General features: G+C 39.7%; 1 protein-coding gene across 1 annotated transcript; it reads right to left on the reverse strand.

Moving 5' to 3' along the window:
- Positions 1-1434: 1434 nt before the first annotated feature.
- On the reverse strand, positions 1435-5523 carry frrs1l (ferric-chelate reductase 1-like). Its single transcript, XM_020607126.1, has 5 exons — positions 4966-5523; positions 4558-4642; positions 4061-4199; positions 2598-2844; positions 1435-2508 (listed from the first exon to the last, which is right to left on the reverse strand). The coding sequence occupies exons 1-5, from the start codon at positions 5168-5170 to the stop codon at positions 2336-2338; spliced, it is 849 nt and encodes a 282-aa protein (XP_020462782.1). The 5' UTR covers positions 5171-5523; the 3' UTR covers positions 1435-2335.
- Positions 5524-20718: the final 15195 nt, after the last annotated feature.

Genomic DNA, 20718 nt, shown 5'->3' on the forward strand with positions numbered 1-20718 from the left:
CAATGAAGCTATGAGAAAGAGTAGTGGAAGCTAGGCTAAGAAAGGAAGTGGATATCTGTGAGCAGCAGTATGGCTTCATGCCCAGAAAGAGCACTACTGATGCAATTTTTGCTCTGAGAATGTCAATGGAGAAGTATAGAGATGGTCAGAAGGAGCTGCATTGTGTCTTTGTGGATTTAGAGAAAGTGTACGACAGAGTGCTGAGAGAGGAGCTATGGTACTAGCAGCTGTTGGCAGGTGAAACAAACACTGCAGATGAATCGACTTCTGTCTGTGTTCAAACTGAACACTACTGTGTATGCTTGGATGTAGTTGAAGCATCTGCTACTGTATGTAGCTGTATGGGGGTAAAAAAAATGTTTTATTAACTTATAGATGTATGTATGTAGAATACATGTGTATGAATGAGAGGGAGGGAAGTGGAACAGTGAGGTTAGATGGGGCTGAGGTCAAGAAGGTGCAGGAGTTTAAGTATTTGGGGTCAACAGTCCAGTGTGATGGGGCGTGTAGGAAAGAGGTGAAGAGGCGAGTGGTTGGAGTGGGTGGAGAAAGGTGTCAGGAGTGTTGTGTGACAGAAGAGTGTCAGCAAGAATCAAAGGAAAGGTGTACAAGACAGTAGTGAGACCAGCTATGCTGTATGGGTTAGAGACTGTAGCAGTGAGGAAAAGACAAGAGGCAGAGATGGAGGTAGCAGAGATGAGGATGTTGAGGTTCTCTTTAGGAGTGACCAGGATGGACAGGATTAGGAATGAGCACATCAGAGGGACAGCTCAGGTCAGCTGTTTTGGGGACAAGGTCAGAGAGGCCAGATTGAGATGGTTTGGACATGTGCAGAGGAGGGATAGTGGTTATATTGGTAGAAGGATGTTGGAGATGGAGCTGCCAGGCAAGAGGTCAAGAGGAAGGCTAAAGAGGAGATATATGGATGTGCTAAAAGAGGACATGAAGTTAACTGGGGTGAGAGTAGAGGATGCTGAGGATAGAGTTAGGTGGAAACAGATGATTTGCTGTGGCGACCCCTAATGGGAACAGCCGAAAGAAGAAGAACATTCTTCATTTTTAGTTCATATTATTCAAAATATTATTTAATTTTATTTTGCTGGTTTGTTTGTTGTTGGGTTTATTATTTACGGGTACTCCTCACAATTTCTTCTTATTGTTGTTGGTTACTATTATTTTAAGCATTAAATCCAAATAGCCACGTAATGTACTTGTTTAAAGTTACACATAGTAACAGGTACTCTCAAATACCAGGGATATGATGTCAGTGTACTCAATAGTAGCTACAACCTGGGATATAATTATTTCTATTTTTATGCCCAGTGGTTTTATACTGTTTGACAGAGCTGTCTGCTCACACACAGCAAGATCTGTATTTTCTTGTATATACTGCATTTTATTTCCTTTAAATGTTAATTGATTATATACAGACATTTTAACATATGCATCAATTTTTATACAGACTAAATTAACATCCAGGGGTAAAACAGTCTATGTCCAAGCAAAATGTTCTGTGATATTGCTTGTGTATGCAATAGTAACTAATATAGCAATCTCTTTCTGTATTTCTCTGTCTCTTGAGCACAGTGTCAGAATACTGATAAACCCATGGTGGTTGAGAAAGGGAGGAAAAACATTTTAAAGGACATTATGACAAGTGAGATGACTCAAACATAAAAATTAGAAAATGTCAATAAAATCTTTTTATGGTAAATGCATACTGTGGGCAGTTCCTAAAATTCTAAAAACTATATTCTGATAGTACAAACCACCAAATAATTTGTTCCATTGTTTATACAAAGGATGGTAGCCATGGTAAACATGAGTAAACACAAGCTGCGAGCTGTCTGTTTTCATTTGTCCTCAGAAAACCTTTGTTTTTGCCAGGTTCAACATGAAGCACTGTCTTCTCATCCCCAGTGAACAGTGGGGTTTTGAAACCATTCCCAGAATTCCCAGTTCATGCAGTATTTTCAAAAATTTGTGACATTCATTTATTGGGATGTGCACTCACCTTTTTTAAATACTTGGCAGCTATCAAAAATACTGAAAATAATTGGCTTATTTATACTATAACACTACTCTTTTATCAGACCTCTTGTCTTGTACTATTAACAATTCATGATACCTCTATCATAAAGGTCTAATAATTTGTCAAGATCCTCTGTATAGGTTCAGAGTAACGAACACAGTATATGCTCTCTGTTATATTTAATACATCTAATGTAGTCTCTCTGTGCAAAGTGCACATTTGAATGTGGCATCTGAAAAAAATGGCAACTTGTTTTATTGCTGCTTCATCTCCTCTTTCCTCTTTTCTCCATTCTGTGCTTCTTTATGGTGTTCCCATTAGTAAGTAGAAGGTGAGGGCTACTATGAGCAGTAAGCAGAGGGGAGAGTTGAAGGTCTGGTAGGCCGTGGAAGGCATGAAGATGTCCTCGTACTTATAGATGCTGATCATGTGGTCGCTGACTGGAGGACTGTCAATGTCATGCCTTGTGATAGAACCTGTTGGAAAAGGTATGATCATGTAAGGTGTTGTTAAAGGCAGAAAAACACAAAAAGAGTTGCCTTTATGCTAATGTTTGACCACTCGCCTTGTATGGCAGGTCCCCATGCAAACAGGTAATACCATGACAAGTGCAAGTCCACAAGTGTTTCCTCTCTGGGCACATAAAGTGGCCGTTTGAAACGGCAGGTCACCCGGTTGTTCTCAAAAATACCCTCTTCATCTCTTGCTGGGTTTCTCTTGATTTCTTTGGCCCATTGGCCAACATTGTAGAAGTGATGAATCCGCACACGACCGTTATCATCGTGGACACAGCCCATGACATCATCTCCTCCCTGCAGAAATAAGAGGCAACAACAACTGAAGGGATTTTAGGATTTTAAGCTGCTACATAAGGAAGTGTAAATATAATAATACAATACAATACCATTATTATTCATACAAGTAAACCCCGGTGATTTCTGCCAAAGAACCGTCACACAGGAACTGGAGGTATATTTTCACATATTGTCACAGATTCTTTAAATGGATCATAATGTACAAGTGTTATGTGTGAGTTTTCCATGGTTTTCATGTAGGAAACCTAGACAACAATAACCAACAAACCCTCTTTTAATATCGATACATTCTAAATCTCCATATCAACTGAACAACTGTCACAATGGACAGCATGTTAGCTGGATGCCAAGCTCCCTTTGAGCTGGATGTTATAGCAAAGCTGATTCTTGTCATTTCTTTTTATTGTCAGTTTAAAATTGACAGTATAATATTAAATAACAATATAAAAACATGTCTATATGATGAAGTAGATGTAAGATAATAAATGATACATAGTGATAAAGTGGCCGGCCTTCAATTTCCATAAATTGTTACTGACTTAGAAAGTTAAATAAAACTACTTTTGTCACTGTTCACACTTGATTCCAAATAAGTAATTAAGAATAATTAAACAATTTTAGTATAGTTTATATTAAACTGTCAAAGGGTAATTGTTTCTTCTCAGATTGCATAATTTGTAGGATTTTATAGGCATCAACAAAGGAAAAGAATCTGGTATTTCAAAGTAAAGAACAAAAGTTAGAGGAAAGTCAGAAAAAGCAATCACTGACATTATTATGCATAAATAGAGATACTGTATTTTTCTTATAACACCTCTCATCAACATGAAAGCCTTCATTTTAATCTTGGGGCACCTGCTTCTTTAAAATATGATATACAAATTCTGTATTTATTATAAAATTCTTACATAGCCCACATATCTATATTTACATGTTGAATAAAGTTTATATTTAGAGTATGCTTAACAATTTCAAAGACAAAACAAACAACTGCACAGACTGAAAGCTCTTAAAAAGTTGCATCACTGCATCAAATTCATGTGTGTGATTATACGTCATTGACCATATACTGCATTTTCAGTAACTGACACAACAAATAAAATAAAACTACTTGTGCTATAACAAACCATAAATGTGTGTTGTCTTTCCCAAACTAAACACTGGACTATCTTGACAGAGCCCTAACAGTCTGAGGGTTTGCACAGCTGCTCACCATTTTCTTGTCAGAGGAGAAACCTACGGCCACCCAGCCGTCTGTGTCTGCACTCATCTCATACTCCACGTCTGTACCAATGCGACGATAACTCAGAAAGTAGTCACATGTCTCTGCATCACATCCCGGCTTTCCATATCTGAACAGAGACAAATATATTTTCTCAGTGGCTCACAATATTCAGAATATTATAGGCTACTACTGAAAGAGTCAAAGCAGAGCACTGTTTAAATAAGTTTCGTCCAGGCTTCAGAAAACTAAGGTGATGAACACTGAAGAGTTTCCATGTTTAGCTCCATCTCTCTGAAGGATCTTGGATAAAGGGTCCCCAGATAGAGAGCTGACATGAGATGTTTCTAACCTTATGCAGCCTTTGGTTACTCGGAACAGAGCTGCACTGGAGCTCTGTTTTCAGATAGAGAGCTGACATGAGATGTCTCTAACCTTATGCAGCCTTTGGTTACTCCACAAGAGAGCTGACATGAGATGTCTCTAACCTTATGCAGCCTTTGGTTACTCCACAGTCGCTGACTTTGATCTTGGCGAAGGGGTCCACTGGTGGGGCGGTGGGGAACGGATAACCTGCAAAATGCAAAACCAGCAACAAAAAAACATTCGGTGCTTGTTTGCAAGACACTCAAAGAGAGGGCCAGCTAGGAGGAGGCCATCTGCACTGTGTGCGTGTGTGGGGGGAGGGGGTTACCATCCGGGGAGCTGGCCTGGGTGCTGAAGGGCCCCGTGAGGAGGAGACAGGTTGGATGCAAGGCAAAATAAACAGCACATGTTCCATTTCTGCGTATTTGTCTCTGGCCTGCGCTATTTAATCTTGCATGTCTTAAGTTTGCCCTCATGTAAACGACCTGTAAACAAAATCCAATCTTTAGTAAATTGCACTAGAGCCTTACCGTCATCGGAGAGATATCTGGACTCCAGGAACTCAGAGGCGAAGGTGCTGTAGGAGTCCTTGTGCGGCTCCTGGTGTCCCGGTTCTCCGTGCTCGCCGTGGCCGGTCCTGAGTGCTCCCTCATCGGTGGGGCTTGGCGCGACCCCCGACCATCCGATCTGGATCAGCAGCACCAAGAACTGCAGGAGCCTCCGCAGCAAAATCATGGTCAGCAGTATGAAAATAGGCCAAATAAACACGACTAAACCAACCTGACATCAAACCTTCTTTTAGTTTTCATTTCGCTATCTTCGCAGACATCCATCGCAGCGTCACAGAAATCATCTCCGCATCCCAGTTGCCTGTTTGGATGTGGGGGGTTTCAGCGCCGTTGACCGTGTGATTAAGAGGCTAATTCAACCCCAAATTACCGAGATTCGTAATCTTACCATCTAATTCAGATACACGCCCCTAATCCTCTCTGAAATCCGAATCCAGATGTTTATTAGTGCTCGTTAATCTTTGCACAATTGGCCAAACGAATGGTTTCGCCCGGCTTCCCTTTCTTCTCCCTCAGCAATCAGTCACCATGATGTCCAATGAGGAGCTGCAACGTGCTGCTATCAGGATCGATCAAATGGGGGATTATGCCCTGTAGAATCTGCTTTGCAGAGGTTAACACGCAATTACAGATTTGGAGTAGCCTAGTCTATAATAATCTACAGTATGTATCTATCCAGAATAAAAATAAGAAATTAGAATAGCCTATATCAACAACTTTCAAATTAGTAGTTCATAGCCTACTAAACGCTGAAACTACTGAAACCAGCAGTACATTCTACAGTACATATAGTCCTCAGCCTGAAACTTCCCAAATTAAATAAGGACATGACCCTGTGTCCTAAATGGTCATTCTCGATTGATGCATCATCATCTATAGGACTACATTTTCTTAAAAACTGATGCAATTTGTGCATCCTTGTATGCACTGACCGTGTGTTATTTATTAATTAATTTTCAGCTCAGCTATAATTTGTGAATTTGAGTTGCTGCTTTAGGAACACTGCTGCACAGGTAAGTGTGTACAGAGCATTTCTAAATTCAGACACAATATGAAGCCTACAAGGTTTGAAAGGGTCAATGTGCATTGTTGCAACTGAAATAAAAGTGTAACTTGGCTCAGAAACATCATCTGACTTTTCTCTTTTACATCCTTCAGCTGTTACTTCATCTTCACAGTCCTAGTCAGTGGCTGTACACATTCCTGCCACTTGATGGGGATATAAGTCCACAGGTTGGCTCCTGTTTTCTTTACTTTTAGCCTATTTTTATGCTTCATGGCAGGGAAAACTACTACTTTCTGTGCAGTGCAGTATATAGCCAAATATTAAACTGATGTGGGTTCAATAAATGTCTCATTAACTTTTTTATTTTCCTTTCACAGTGATAGTGGAGTACATAAGCAAAGTTTTACTTGCACATTTTAAAAAAAATTGTCACCTCAGTGGTCTTGTGCCTTATTTAGGATGTAATCCTGGCAAATCAGGTAAGTATTGCTTCATTATGAAATACAGAAGACATCTAGAGAATCTGTCATGACTGATTAAATGATTCCTGTGCCCCTTGTTGAAATATTGTAAACGTTATTCATGAAGACAGGAATGATTACAGTGAAATTAATATTTTTACACTTGATCATCACTGGTCTCTAAGTTCTTGAATACTTTCATATTCCATGAGTCAGTCCATAAACTCTTAGAAGTATAAACATAACTCTAAAAGTCTGACATGTTGTGCAAGTTTAACAAAAAATCTCAAAGGAATTTAGGTTTGCAACAGAATCTAATTCTGTATAGAAATCATTATGAGGGCAGTTACACCCTAATCCCTAGAAATAAATATATTGTGCCTTATTAAATTGTGTAATGAATTTAGTACTAGACAACATATTTAATTTATTATCACATGTATTTATTTATAGAATAAAGCAAGTCTGTTGGTTAACACTGTTGTTGGTTAAATGTATTCAATTACCTAAACCAATTAAATATATAATATTTAAGTTAATTAAATCTTTTCTTTATATTTAGTCAAAAAGCAACAATGGTGTAGAAAATCTTGGACATTTCCAAATTTTAGAAGCTGAGGAAGACAGGAAGAAAGCAGGGAAACATTGCTGTGCATGTCTGGATCCTGTAGGTGATGCTGGTGCTACACTGTACTAAACAGTCTAAAAGGGTAAATAGACAACAGTTAGAAAGTTGGGGATGACTGACATTCATAATCACACACACAAACATAACCTAGCAATATAAATGGTTTGAAAAATCCCAAACACATGATGAATATTTGTACAAAATTTGATAGGAAATTATAACACGGATAAAATTCTTAAGCTCTAAATAACGACAGCTTTTGCATTGTGATTTTTCAGGCATATTCCACTATGTCTGTGTGTGTGTGTGTGTGTGTGTTTGCATGTACACGTTCATTGTTGTAGGTTCACACTGGACTGTGTCCAGATCTAAAGAGCATCCACTAATGCATGTAAAGTGTGTCTTTGTTTTTGTATCATGCATTTGCACATACATGTGTGTACATCTGAGCATGTGACCTTTAACCCATCCTCTCTTCATACCATCTCCTTCTGTAGACACAAATCAGCCTGATCAATCACTCTGCTTGTTCTCTATCTGCCCAATTATTCCTTGTTTATCCTCCTATTATTGCTGGGTAATGAGGGACTTTGGGCGTACCAATCTCATCTTAATAGCCTTAAAGGACCACTCATTAACACAACCACTCACTCTGGCTCACACACACACACACACACACACACACACACACATCTGTCCCTGCACCTCATACCATAGAGACAAGTGGAGTGACAGAAAGAGAGAATGACTGAGGGACTTGATGGAACCAATAGGAGAGAGAGAATGAAACAGGAGAGAGGAAGGGGATGGTGGGAGAGGAGCAATGGGGAGAAGGTGAGGCAGGTGGGGGGATGGGGAGCCTGGTAAATGTCAGTGATGTGTCTCCTGGGCCTGAGAGACGAGTGACAGGAGAACAATGGCAGCTGGATCCATTCAGAAACACAGCTGCTATGAGTGAATGCCGGGATCTGTCTTTTGCTTAGCCATCAACCAGCACTTGTACAGGCAGAACTAAACACATACACACACACACTAACAAAAAAATGTATGCCCTGTGCACATGCAGACACACACAGCTATGCATCTGGACACACAAGGTAAGCCCTGAATATTATGGGGGATCATAGGCGAGTGGCCGGCTTAGTCAGAGCTGTCAGTCAATAACAGTAGACTGATAAAAACTGGCCAGTTGAACACATGCCTTGCATACTCATATCTCTGCCGCTGCGTCTTCTCTCCTCTGTCTCCTTAAAGGATAAGCCTGATAACAATCTACATTTTTGTTCCAATGAAGGGACTAAAGGCAGCAGTGCAGTGATATGACTAAGTTGTTTGTGTTGCCAAAGCCTGATATAGCTTATTCCTCTGTGCCATAGAACTTGGTGTCCAAAACACATAAATGACATCTTCAGGAGTGACATATTGTTTCTTCAGCATGAACACAGACACCATAGTTTGTATCTGAGTCAAACCCAAATCTAATGCCAGATTTTCCTTTCATGTATCACCATCAAATTCAAGTCACCGAGCTAAGTGTCTGTTTTACTGAGGGGGGGCATAACATTTACTGACAATAGATCACTTAACACTCATCACTGATTATTTCCAGTATTTCCAAAATCCTCATCTAGAATATCATATATCATTTCTGACTACCTGGACAGTTGCAACTTGGGTTAACATTTTATTGTACAGATTATCTAAATATAGATGATTAGAAGAGCCATGGTGATTCTGAAAACACCTCCAAAACTGTAGAAAAGATTGTTAAATGACAGGGTTTATTAAAGATCACCAGGTATTTAACTTTCAAAAAGAATCGACTTTTAGCTGTGATTCAAATATCACAGTCATACCCCTCTATCACATGGTGCTATCCTATATACTCTGTTCTCAGCTCTGTAAATGCTCACTAGTGTGACAAATGTGTGTTCATGAATAGCCCCCAACAAATATACTTTTTACCTCTCTTTGAGAAACTTTCACTGAAAGCTATAATACCCAACTTGGGAAATTACTGAGCCTTTGTTTAACAATGAAAATATTTTGAACCCATTTTTAAGGATCAAATGAAATTCTGTGAAACAAACTATTGTTGATTTTGGTCTTTTCATGGAATTTGCTGGCAATAAGAAACATATATAATGACTCTAGTCTTATTTTTTTATTCCACATCTGCACTTTGTTTAAAATAAGTAAAAATATTACACCTACTCCTCTGCTCAAGCTTTTATAATAACTCTATACATTAACTTTATTACTACTCTTTTCACTCATTCCTTACACTATTTGTAGAAGTATCTTTTTATTCCCTCTTAAAGCTGCAAATGTAAACCTGTAAGTTTTTTCTGATTCTAACATCTTTACAGTGGATACCTCCCAAATCATTCTCTGTTGAACAGCTAGATCACTTATTGACTCAGCTTTGCTTATAACGCCAACATATTGCCTCTGTCTCACACACACTAACAGTCATAAAGCAGGTCTGTGATCTACTGTCCACCACCCCCAGGGCTTAATTTAGGAGATGTCAGAAATGACTTCACTCACAGAGGACACTATTGGCATGTTCTTCTGTCAGCACAGCAAACACACCTCCAGCTCAACCCTCCCACCTTCACACCCACGAGGACACTAAACACATACACATCCCTACAACACTATGTTTATTATTGGGTAGCTGTCTGTGACAGGGGGATATGAACAAACGTGTGTCCACCTTTGTCTTATTTGCATACCTTGCTTGGTTCATGCAGTTTATCTGCTGTGGTCTCTGTGTGTACCAGCAGCTGAAATGTTCCACTGTACTGATAAAATGTTTGCTTTAGAGATAAGAAGACACAGATGAGACATCCATCAACACTCGTTAAACACCTCCAAAAGTGGTGACACACACAAACACGCACATGCTCAATTACATCCACAGTACAGTCGACAAACAGAAAAAATATTTAAGCTTTGAATACATTTGATCTAATTTCAGCCTCTCATACATTGGTCCCCTGCCACGTAAGTGGTTCTCACAGCTCATATTGACAGCTGATTTATAATGCTTGTTGTCAGTAGACTTATCCATTAAGCTGTGACACTGTCCTCTCTATATAGACATGCCGACTAGCCAGGGCCTTCAGCAGTGATTATGGTGTTGGGCTTTGGGAGCTAGGGGCTGCACCGTCATTAGTCTGGTTAATCAGAGCCTTGCTCCAGGTTAAGCTCCGTAGACTCTAGAGATAGGCTGATGAGCTGAGAGCCGTGCCCAGCCTACAGTTCTCAGGTCTGGGCTCCAGCGACTCCCCTGGCCCCCTGCCTGCTCCAGCTCCAACCAGTAATCTATAACTCTACCCTGGAGCACCGCGCGGAGGCTCAGCCTCCTGGACAACACTGACACACGATGAATGGTAATGAGACACACAGAATGACACACTGTCACACACACCTGTTCGCACACACCCACACTGCCCACTGATGCAGTGCTAGCGATCATCACTGTGCTTCTATGAGTTTGCTCTGCTCAGCTTCTAAGAGCAGAGTATTTTGTTCAATAACACTGAAAACAACCAAGTCCCTCTGTGTCCTACCAGTTAGCAGTGACCTTGACTTAATGAACAATGTGATTCGACATCTAAATGCTTAACTACCCCTGTCCAAGGAGTGAAATAACAACCAGCTCAGCAGACTGAGTTTATGACCACAGGGACTGTTGGGTTTTCAAACAGGAGCTACACAAACAAATTCCCACAGGGACACAAGGGCCCTCAGCTCAGCAGGGACACTCCAGAGAGGTATATGCGAGCCAGCCCTGCCATTGGCCAGCCTCCTCTGCCCCAACGTCCCCTGTGAGCTCATTAACCCCAATCATCACCACTTCCCTATTTCTACTTTACACACTCCATCCATCGCTACCCTGCTACATACAAATTACACCCTCTATCAGGATTGGAAGGATAATGTGTGTGTCTGTGACTACAGGAGTGCATATGTGTCTAAAGAACAAGGGCAGTTAGGCAGCCCCCAACATTTCCCAGTGGACTCTACAGACCTTAGCAGGGCAGAGAAGAGTGGGTAGAAGGTGCGAGAGGAGGCGACTGGAGATGAAAAGTAGATAGAAGGAGGTTAAGAATGTGTTTTCTGGTGATGAAGTGGACAACCAGGTTTCAGTTCAGGGCCCCTGTTCTGCTCTTTTGTGCCGTGTGACCCAGATGGGTGGCGAGGGAGAGAAAAAGAAAGGAGGGGAAGGCAGAGAGAGATAAAGAAAGAGGCTTTTCATTTAAAAAATGAGTGTATGCTGCAGACACAGGAAGGACCCTAGAGAACCATAGAATGGGCTGAGACAACAAAGAGCCCCATCATCAGTTTAGTGAATAGATCTGTCTATCTATCCCTTTTATCTCCCTCTGCTCTCATTTTTTTACCCTCTATTCCTCTCTTAATCAGACTCTCATTGTGCCATTAGCCGAACGTGTAGTCTTAATCAGAGGCTTGGCACAGACATCATCACTATCGCTGCCCTTCTCACACACCTACACACCAGCACAAACACTAAATAAACACATTTTAATGTGACACCAATCATGTCACCTACTCAATGAGCCCTCGTCTCCTTCCTCTTGTAGCCCACAACCCAAACATAACGCATGGGACACCCATCTCTCCCGTCTATCTGTCAGCCAACACGCTGCCAATCTTAAAATGTGTGTGTATGTGTGTGTGTGTGTGCTTGGCTTTTTGGTGTGTATCCCGAGGGGAGGGAGAACGATTTTAACTCAGTAACCTGAATCACCTTCTATCCCAAATTTTTGCATGAATACTGTATGTACACACACACAAACACACACACACACACACACTCATACATGTCAGTGAGTGTGTATTGATAATGGCCATTAGCATATTTATGATCATTGCCAGCCTCTTATTGTTTGCACGCTCCATTAATCTTCATCCGCTGCCTGCCGACTGACAGCTCAATCTAACAGGCCATCATTGGGCACTGGGCACACACACATGCGCACACATACACACACTAAGAATGCTTAGTTGTACATAAAGCATACTTGCAACAATTGAGGAGCATTGTCTCACATAAACACACACACATCCCGGCAGACAGCGTGATTGACATTCACCCTGGTGAGTCTAATCACTGGAGGTTATCCTCCCCAGCTGTGTAGGGTCCGCTCAGCTTCTCCTGTGCAGCGCTGTGGTGGGCGATGGTGCCCCTTGATCAGGATGTATCAAGTTCAACCTCCCTCTTTCCATTTGGCTACACACACACCCAACAAATGTAACACAGTCCTTCACCCTCATCATTAAAGACCACTTAGTGTGCTTGCCCTAAGTCAGTGCCCACCAGTTCCAACCCCAAACGCACCCTCAGGCCACAAACACTCCTCGCTTATGTGGGTGAAAAATAAAAATCAGAAACACCCAAGCAGGTTAACTGTGTCTAGTTGTGTGTGTGTGTGTGTGTATTTAATGTGATGAGCATGTGTGAGTGCCTGTGTAATGTGTGCTCAAATGTTAATGTGTTTATTTAACGCCAGTATGACTGACTCACAGCTGATTACTGGCTGAACGAGAGCTGGAAGCGAGCCAAGTTCACTGGGAGGCCTGTTCTCCTGTTGCCTCTTCCTTTCTCTTCCCTCTCCTCCTCCTCCTTCTCCTTTGCATCTCCCTGCTGCTCCAGGAAGAACAACCAGGGAGCCAGGATATCTATGTGTTTAGATGTGGGCTTATCAGGGACATAAATTTAGCACAGCAGGTGAGTTAAAGCAGATAGTTAATAATGCAATTTCTAAATTCACCTGACTGATGGTTCACCTCTATCAGTAATGATATTGTACTGAAGGATATTCAGCAACAACACTGTGGGGACTAAGTTTGCTTTCTTTTTGATAGTTAGGAGTTTTGTTTTGAAGCATACTGTATTTGTAACAGTTTGATATCAAGTGAAACAGATCCAAAATGTGTAATGTTGTAAATTAGCTAAATCGCTTGTATTAGTATTATTACTTGGCTTTATTTTGATGAAACTGCAGGTAATGGTGACTAAGTGGAAATTTCCACTATTTCTACTATGTCTAACTCAGAATTACATTTTGGAGACTGACACAAGTGGTGTCGTTGAATTGTAGTTAAAGCCTGAGCAATACGACATGAATGAGACATAGAGTATATTTAACAAGCTACATCAGATGATGATGATGTCCCCATTGTTCCACCTTCAAAAGTCTGATAAGTCGATTGCTTAAGTCAGCGGGCACAACATCACTGAACAAAGCTGAGAGAGGAGCAACGATTTAGTCGAGATGTAGCACAAAGACTGGAAGCAGGTGGAAGACGCTAGTATGGCTCTGTCTGCAGTTTAGAAAACACCATCACCAGCAGTCTAAAGCTCAATAACTACTACATAATTTTGCATTTCTGTATTTTATACACAAACAGAAATGTCAAACTGGCAGTTCTAACTATTTCATGATGAACTGTTTATCTGTCCATCAAACTAGTCTTTGGCAAAAAGACAGTGAAATCACTGCTCCTCCCTGTTGTTCACTTACTAATGTGTCTCTCCTCTTTATTCTTTATATATGGGAAAGTAGTTTGCTTGGTGTGTAAGTGGCTTGGCTTAAACACCCATACCAACACAGACATTATCTTCACTACTAAACAGCATTTTGGCGTACCAAACGCTACAGGGCTGTCTTGAGCTGGGAGAGAATACACACCGAAGTCGTGCTTTTTATTTTCAAACTGTGCAATAATAACTGATGCACAATCAAACCTTTCAGTTACGCTCAGATATTTTAGTTGTAGATGAGGCAGTAAAGTACCTGGCATTCGAGTGTAGAAAAACCACAACTGTGTGCAGTCTCAGTTTAGAAGAAACATTCACAGTAAGAGGGACACCGCTGCTTTTGTTGAAGCTTTAATGACTATTTAATCTTATCACCTGGTCATGTGCTAGTGATTCGAAACAGAATGTGCAACCTACTTCTTTTGTTTTTTCTAAGTCCAATCTTGTGACTCTTCTCTGACTGTAGACCATCACTCCTGGTGGACAATCGAACTGTCAAAGCCACTGTGAATTAGACGCCATCTGATGTATGAAATCTATGGACTCGTTTATCTTTAATGTAACATAATACACAGGGTAGAACAGGTCATAATGCTTCTCTTTCCTGTACCATAAAGCTATTTTTATAGAGGCTATCTATAATATTCTACTATCACAGATTATAGAAGTTTTATTGTGACTCCCCACAGAGAGAAGAGTTTATGTAGCTTTAGTAAATCATCCCTTTCCTCTGTGATATCGGCACCAAAGACTGTTTGCCGAGAGTTGCAGTGTTAACATTTATGAGGTGCAAGCCAATATATTTGAATAGTTTATGGAAGCAGTAAAGTGTGAAATACATAATTTGCTAACATGTACCATGGAAAACAGCTCTTAAAGATGAGCTGTGAATACAAATGCAGATTTTCTACTGTTTAAGTATATTCTATCATTCATGACCTAGAGGGATCTTTCTCTTTTCTCTGCTCTCACTAACAGTAAAAGTGGAAATATCTGGAGCGGGAGGGAAGACTAAGTATTTAAATATTATTTTTCTATAGATAGCAATCAGATAGGACAACAAAATTTTTATTGTAATAATAAGGCTTTAAATTTTGAATCTAAAATGAAACTGCACTGTGTAAAATACTCTGAAAGGTGGTTGTAATGGCTTTGATCGTCAGTTATTTTGTTCTCATTGACCTTTTAAGCCATAGAGAAAATTCTCTATGTTGTAAATACTGTTTTTAAAAGATAGCTGTTGTTTTGTGTAGGCCTGCCTAAAATTCACTGTGATTTATATATTTTTGCATGAGTAATTGATGATCTAAAGAAAACAGAAACAACCTCAGACATCAGGCTGATGAATGGAGGGTCAACTAAAATGTTTAGGGAACAAAGCGTTGTAGAGAACAGTGATGCCTATGTGTTATGTTTAATTTTGGCAGACCAGTTTGTGATAAATTGTCAGTTAACCTTTTGGTATATTAATGCAATTCAAAGGTAAACCTTCTATGTAGCTGGGGAGGACAAAAATATAGACACCTCTAAATATGATGTAGTCCAGTACAACACCACCTTTAACTATGACCTCAATAATAAACATATCATTGAATTTATACAGTTATGACAATTTCACCAAAAACGGAAAGATTTTGAGCTTCATAAACACAGATGTTAAGGTGGAAGTGCTGCATTGAAGTGCATATAATTGTACAGGTGCACTTTTAATTTGGTTGGGCAGCGTTCTTTGACTTCACTACATTTCATTGTCAAATTACATTTATTTTAGAACTTTAGTTACTAGTTACTTTTCAGAATCAGATTAATAATACATATGATAATCATAAAACCTTGTTGATTCTTGGTGGAAAATTCACTAGCTACCAAGCATAACACACATCCCTAAACAGCAGCATATTCTTCCTTTATACTTAGATTCCATGTACATTTCTCTGCTCACAGGGCAGTAAGTCCATGACCTGGTTAGTGTACAGGAGGAGGAAGACTTCAAACTGATATATTAACACTGACTGTTTTTCTCTCATCATCAGTTTCATTTAGCCCATGATTAACTTGCAATCATAAGGCAGGATTAAAAGTCAGAGTAAAAATATTCCATACATACTTAATATTCAACTAACAAGGAAACCAGTTCCCAAACTGCCAACAAAATAGATATACACCCACAACATGCACACACTCCCACATACATCTCTCCTTTCTTTGCCTGAAAACACACACCTAAACATTTCGGGGCTATCTCCCCCACACCCCGGCGCTGGCTAGGTGGAATTAGAAAACCAACCCCGCGGTCTCATTAATTAATTAAACGCTGTGCGCCAGTGGCACCTGGGTACCGGTTATCACTGCCACTCAGACACACCGTGATCTCAATAACCACCACACTGCAGGGCACTGAGAGAGGGGAAGTGGGAGTGGAGGGGAAGGAAGGGACATTGATTCTTCTTTCACAACTTTGAGGTAAAGACAGTTTCTTTTAAGAGTGAGGAAAACAGGAGACAGAAAAGTGACTTCAGACACCATCTTTCTCCGTAGGTAGTAAAGTGGGGCACATTTACACCAAACTAGAGGAGCCTGATGAGTGTTTACTGTTGCTATGTTTTTGTTTGTGTCTTTCCCTCCTTTACAGGCTCCATGGGGCCTTTTTATCATCTGGCCTAGCAGGGTCTCTAAATCACTGCAGCAACACCCTCCTTATCATCCACACTTTATACCTCTGCATGTGGCAACACAGCAGGAAAACACACACACACACACACACACACACACACACATACATATACACACGTTGATGCTCTTGATTTTTGCTGTATTTGCATTCTACTTTTTCAAACTGCCTATATATGTTTTGTGTGGTTCAATTATATGAGATCTCTTTATTAACCTTCTACTCTATATGCCTTATATTTTGTACACTGAGTATGATGTGTTTTTATTCAATATAAAGAAGTTAAAAAAGCCAAGATCACAGTTCTATTTGTCAACTATAAAGAGTCATGTAATCCCTAATTTTTAATAGAAGTTAAATATGAAAGCCAAGGTTTCTGAGTTCTTTATGTTAAGAAGAAATCATCATACAGTATTCAGCACATTTTCTCTATGTAGTTGAATCAAAAAAAAAAACTTTACATTACATTACATTTACTAAATATTATCACCTTTATGAAGGCAAGATTTATTGCAGGGCTGTTATATTAGACTGCATTAGTTTTAGTTGTTGTACCTAATAAACTGGCAGCTGAGTGTGTATTTGATGGAACTTTTTCTATTTTATGTTTTTACCATGTTGCATGTCTTAAGTGTGGCCCAGAGGGTGGTTTGTGTGTTAACCCTAACCCACACAACAGACTCCTAAAGTGGCAATAAAGTACCTCACTGTTAATTTAGTTCAATTATGTGAAAGATTATCAGCAGCAACCAAGCAGTGACATCCAACAACCCACAGCTAATGTCACATGTATATTCATATACTAAACTGAGATGCTCCAAACAATCCTGAATATTACATTATATACTGTATATTTTATTCTTTTTGGACATCAAAATATACAACCATCCTATATACGATATACATGAACTGCCCGTGGTCTCTCACTGTGATATTTCAAATGTGAGACCTTAGTATCTATTTTAAATTAAACCAAAGCCACAGCGCTAATTGGACCTACAGGGACAAATAATTTGCAGTTCTGAAAAACAAATGTTATTTTCTTTGCATTTGAGCTTTTGAAATTGACTCTAATGAAATGTCTGAATCAATATGAGAAGTGGGAGTTGAAAACTCGATGCATGACCCAATTTAAATGAACAAATGATTAAAAACATTTTGGAATATGGTTAAGATTCACAATGTCTGCTTGAGCCTGAATGAACAAAAGGGCATATATTGAAATAATCAGTAGGTTATATATTAAGCTATCATCTCAAGACTGTGACAGTCAAGGCTATCCGGGACTAATGAATGCTTCAAATATAACACAACCTGGTTAACATATCCTAATAAATGGACAACACATTTTTGTCTATCTGTTCATTTCAGTTCACAACATCACTGGATGTTTTGGGAAAATGAAACAGCATTTTCTCCCAAATGACACGGCAACAGGTGAGCTTTCATTGACATATTCAGGAAGATTTATCTGGATGTGGCAGTACCCACAGTCCTGACATGGTGTTGCTTCTTTAACACATTTTCCAGCCAGAGCTACAATGGAATGGTTAAGATCAAAGCATATTCATGTGTTAAAATGGCCCAGTCAAAGTCCAGACCTAAATCCTATTGAGAATCTGTGGCAAGACTTGTAAACTGCTGTTCACAGACGCTCTCCACCCAATCTGACTGAACTGGAGCTACTTTGCAAAGAAGAATGGGCAAAAATTGCAGTCTATAGATGTGCAAAGCTGGTAGAGACGTACCCCAAAAGACTTGCAGCTATTAATTGCAGCGAAAGGTGATTCGACAAAGTATTGACTCAAAGGGGCTGAATACGCCACACTTTTCAGATTTTTATTTTAAAAAATCTTGAACACCACGTATCATTTTCCTTCCACTTCACAATTATGCAATACTTTGTGTTGGTCTATCACATAAAATCCCAATAAAATGCATTTAAGTTTGTGGTTGTAATGTGACAAAATGTGGAAAAATTCAAGGGGTATGAATACTTTTGCAAGGCACTGTATCTTGAATAATGTTCAAACTAATAGATATCATTATGATTCCAAATGCTAGAGGTAGGTTTTCTTGGTCATAAAATCATATTATGTGGCCCAAACTATCATGAGAATATTGCTTTTACTTTAGGTGTAATGGCATTATGGATACAGTGAGCTGCCTTGACTGAGCTTTGCACTCCAAGTGCTGTTTATTTAATTCTTTGTTTGGTATATATTGTCTTACTCATTCTCTTCCTTTATAGTGTCCCTTATTTTTACAGGTTTTTCTGCAAAAGACAGATTACTGTATAGAATTTTATGTCCATCCTCCTTTTTCTCAGATTTCCAACATAGATTCCATTTCATGATATTTAAATTTAAGTGAGTAAATCAAAGGAAAAGAAAAACAAGGCGCGTTGATATGAGCTGCTGCTCTATCATCGCTCTTTCTCATTAAATCAGTCCAACAGTTTCCACAGCAGAGACTGTAGACTTCACTGAGTTTGTGAACCTGTGGTTGAGGTTGTCTGTTTACGTTGAAGGCTATGAAACCGAAACTTGACTTCATTTTTCATGTTTTCCTTTACTACAGACTGTTTCTATTATTCAGCGTATTTAAATATTCTTGTTTGATTAGTTGATTAAAGAAAGCTGATCACTGAATAGTTATACAATCAATCAATAAATAACACTTTCAAGTAAAAATGACAAAACATTTGATGAGTCCAGGTTCTCAAAAGTGAGAGTTAATATTACATTATAATAAATAAAAAAAACGGTGCTGGAACTGTTGCTTGCACAAAACATACACATACTCTGTGGTCTAGGCTACTGTGATGAGCATATTTCAGAGTTTTATTTTTTTTAATTGACTATTAATTAAACCTCTACTCAAAAAGCCTACTCTTGACCCAGGTGTCCTAGCTAATTATAGACCAATATCCAATCTCCCATTTATTTCCAAAATCCTTGAAAAAGCTGTTGCTAAGCAGTTATGTGACCACTTGCACAAGAATGATTTGTTTGAGGATTTTCAGTCAGGATTTAGAGTCCATCATAGTACAGAAACCACATTGGTGAAAGTCACCAATGATCTTCTCCTAGCCTCGGACAAAGGACTTGTCTCCATACTTGTCCTCTTAGATCTCAGTGCTGCTTTTGACACCACTGATCACAGCATCTTACTGCAGAGACTTGAACATGTTATTGGGATTAAAGGAACTGCGCTAAGTTGGTTCAAATCTTATTTATCAGAAAGATTTCAATTTGTTCATGTCAATGACAAATGTTCCACACAAACTGAAGTTAGTCACAACGTTCCACAGGGCTCTGTGTTAGGTCCAATCTCTTCACTTTATACATGCTCCCTTTAGGCAATATTATCAGGAAGCACAACATAAATTTCCATTGCTATGCAGATGATACTCAGCTATATTTATCTATGAAGCCAAATGAATCAGGTCAGCTGGTCAAACTTCAAGCATGTCTTAAAGACATAAAGGCCTGGATGACCTGCAACTTCTTACTTCTAAACTCTGACAAAACCGAAGTTATTGTGCTTGGGCCTGAAAACCTTAGAAATCTGCTGTCTAATCATATAGTTACTTTAATTGACATAGCTCTTTCCTCCAGTACTACTGTGAGGAACCTTGGAGTCATCTTTGATCAGAATATGTCCTTTAAATCACACATAAACCAAGCCTCTAGATCTGCCTTCTTTCACCTGCGCAATATTGCAAAAATCAGGAGCATCCTGTCTCAAAGTGATGCTGAAAAACTGGTCCATGCATTTGTTACTTCCAGGCTGGACTACTGTAACTACAGTTTCCTAAAAAGCCTCCAGTTAATCCAAAATGCTGCAGCCAGAGTACTGACAGGAACTAGCAAGAGAGATCATATCTCTCCCATATTAGCTTCTCTCCACTGGCTCCCTGTAAAATTCAGAATAGAATTTAAAATCCTTCTCCTAACATACAAAGCCCTTAATGACAAGGCTCCATCATATCTTAAAGACCTCGTAGAGCCTTATCATCCTAACAGAGCACTTCGCTCTCAGAGTGCAGGTTTACTTGTGGTTCCTAGAGTCCACAGAAGCAGAATGGGAGGCAGAGCCTTTAGCTATCAAGCTCCTCTCCTATGGAACCAACTCCCAGTCTCAGTTCGGGAGGCGGACACCCTCTCTACCTTTAAGATTAGACTTAAGACGTTCCTTTTTGATAAAGCTTATAGTTAGGGCTGGATCAGGTGACCCTGAGCCCTCCCTTAGTTATGCTGCTATAGGCCTAGGCTGCTGGGGGCCCCATGATGCTCTGAGTTTCTTTCCCCTCCCCTCCTACTCTCCTCTCCTCTCCTCCTCTTCCCTCTCCTCTCTCTCCCTATGCTTCTA

This window comes from Monopterus albus, unplaced genomic scaffold (genome assembly GCF_001952655.1).
Source record: "Monopterus albus unplaced genomic scaffold, M_albus_1.0 scaffold84.1, whole genome shotgun sequence".
NCBI classification, from domain to species: domain Eukaryota; kingdom Metazoa; phylum Chordata; class Actinopteri; order Synbranchiformes; family Synbranchidae; genus Monopterus; species Monopterus albus.

Excerpts from the sequence above, each read along its gene's own strand:
- frrs1l (XM_020607126.1), bottom strand. The coding sequence starts at position 5,170 with ATGATTTTGCTGCGGAGGCTCCTGCAGTTCTTGGTGCTGCTGATCCAG. Across the intron at positions 4,643-4,965 it reads CAGATATCTCTCCGATGACG|GTTATCCGTTCCCCACCGCC; the intron begins GTAAGGCTCTAG and ends TGCATTTTGCAG. Across the intron at positions 4,200-4,557 it reads GTAACCAAAGGCTGCATAAG|ATATGGAAAGCCGGGATGTG; the intron begins GTTAGAGACATC and ends GTCTCTGTTCAG.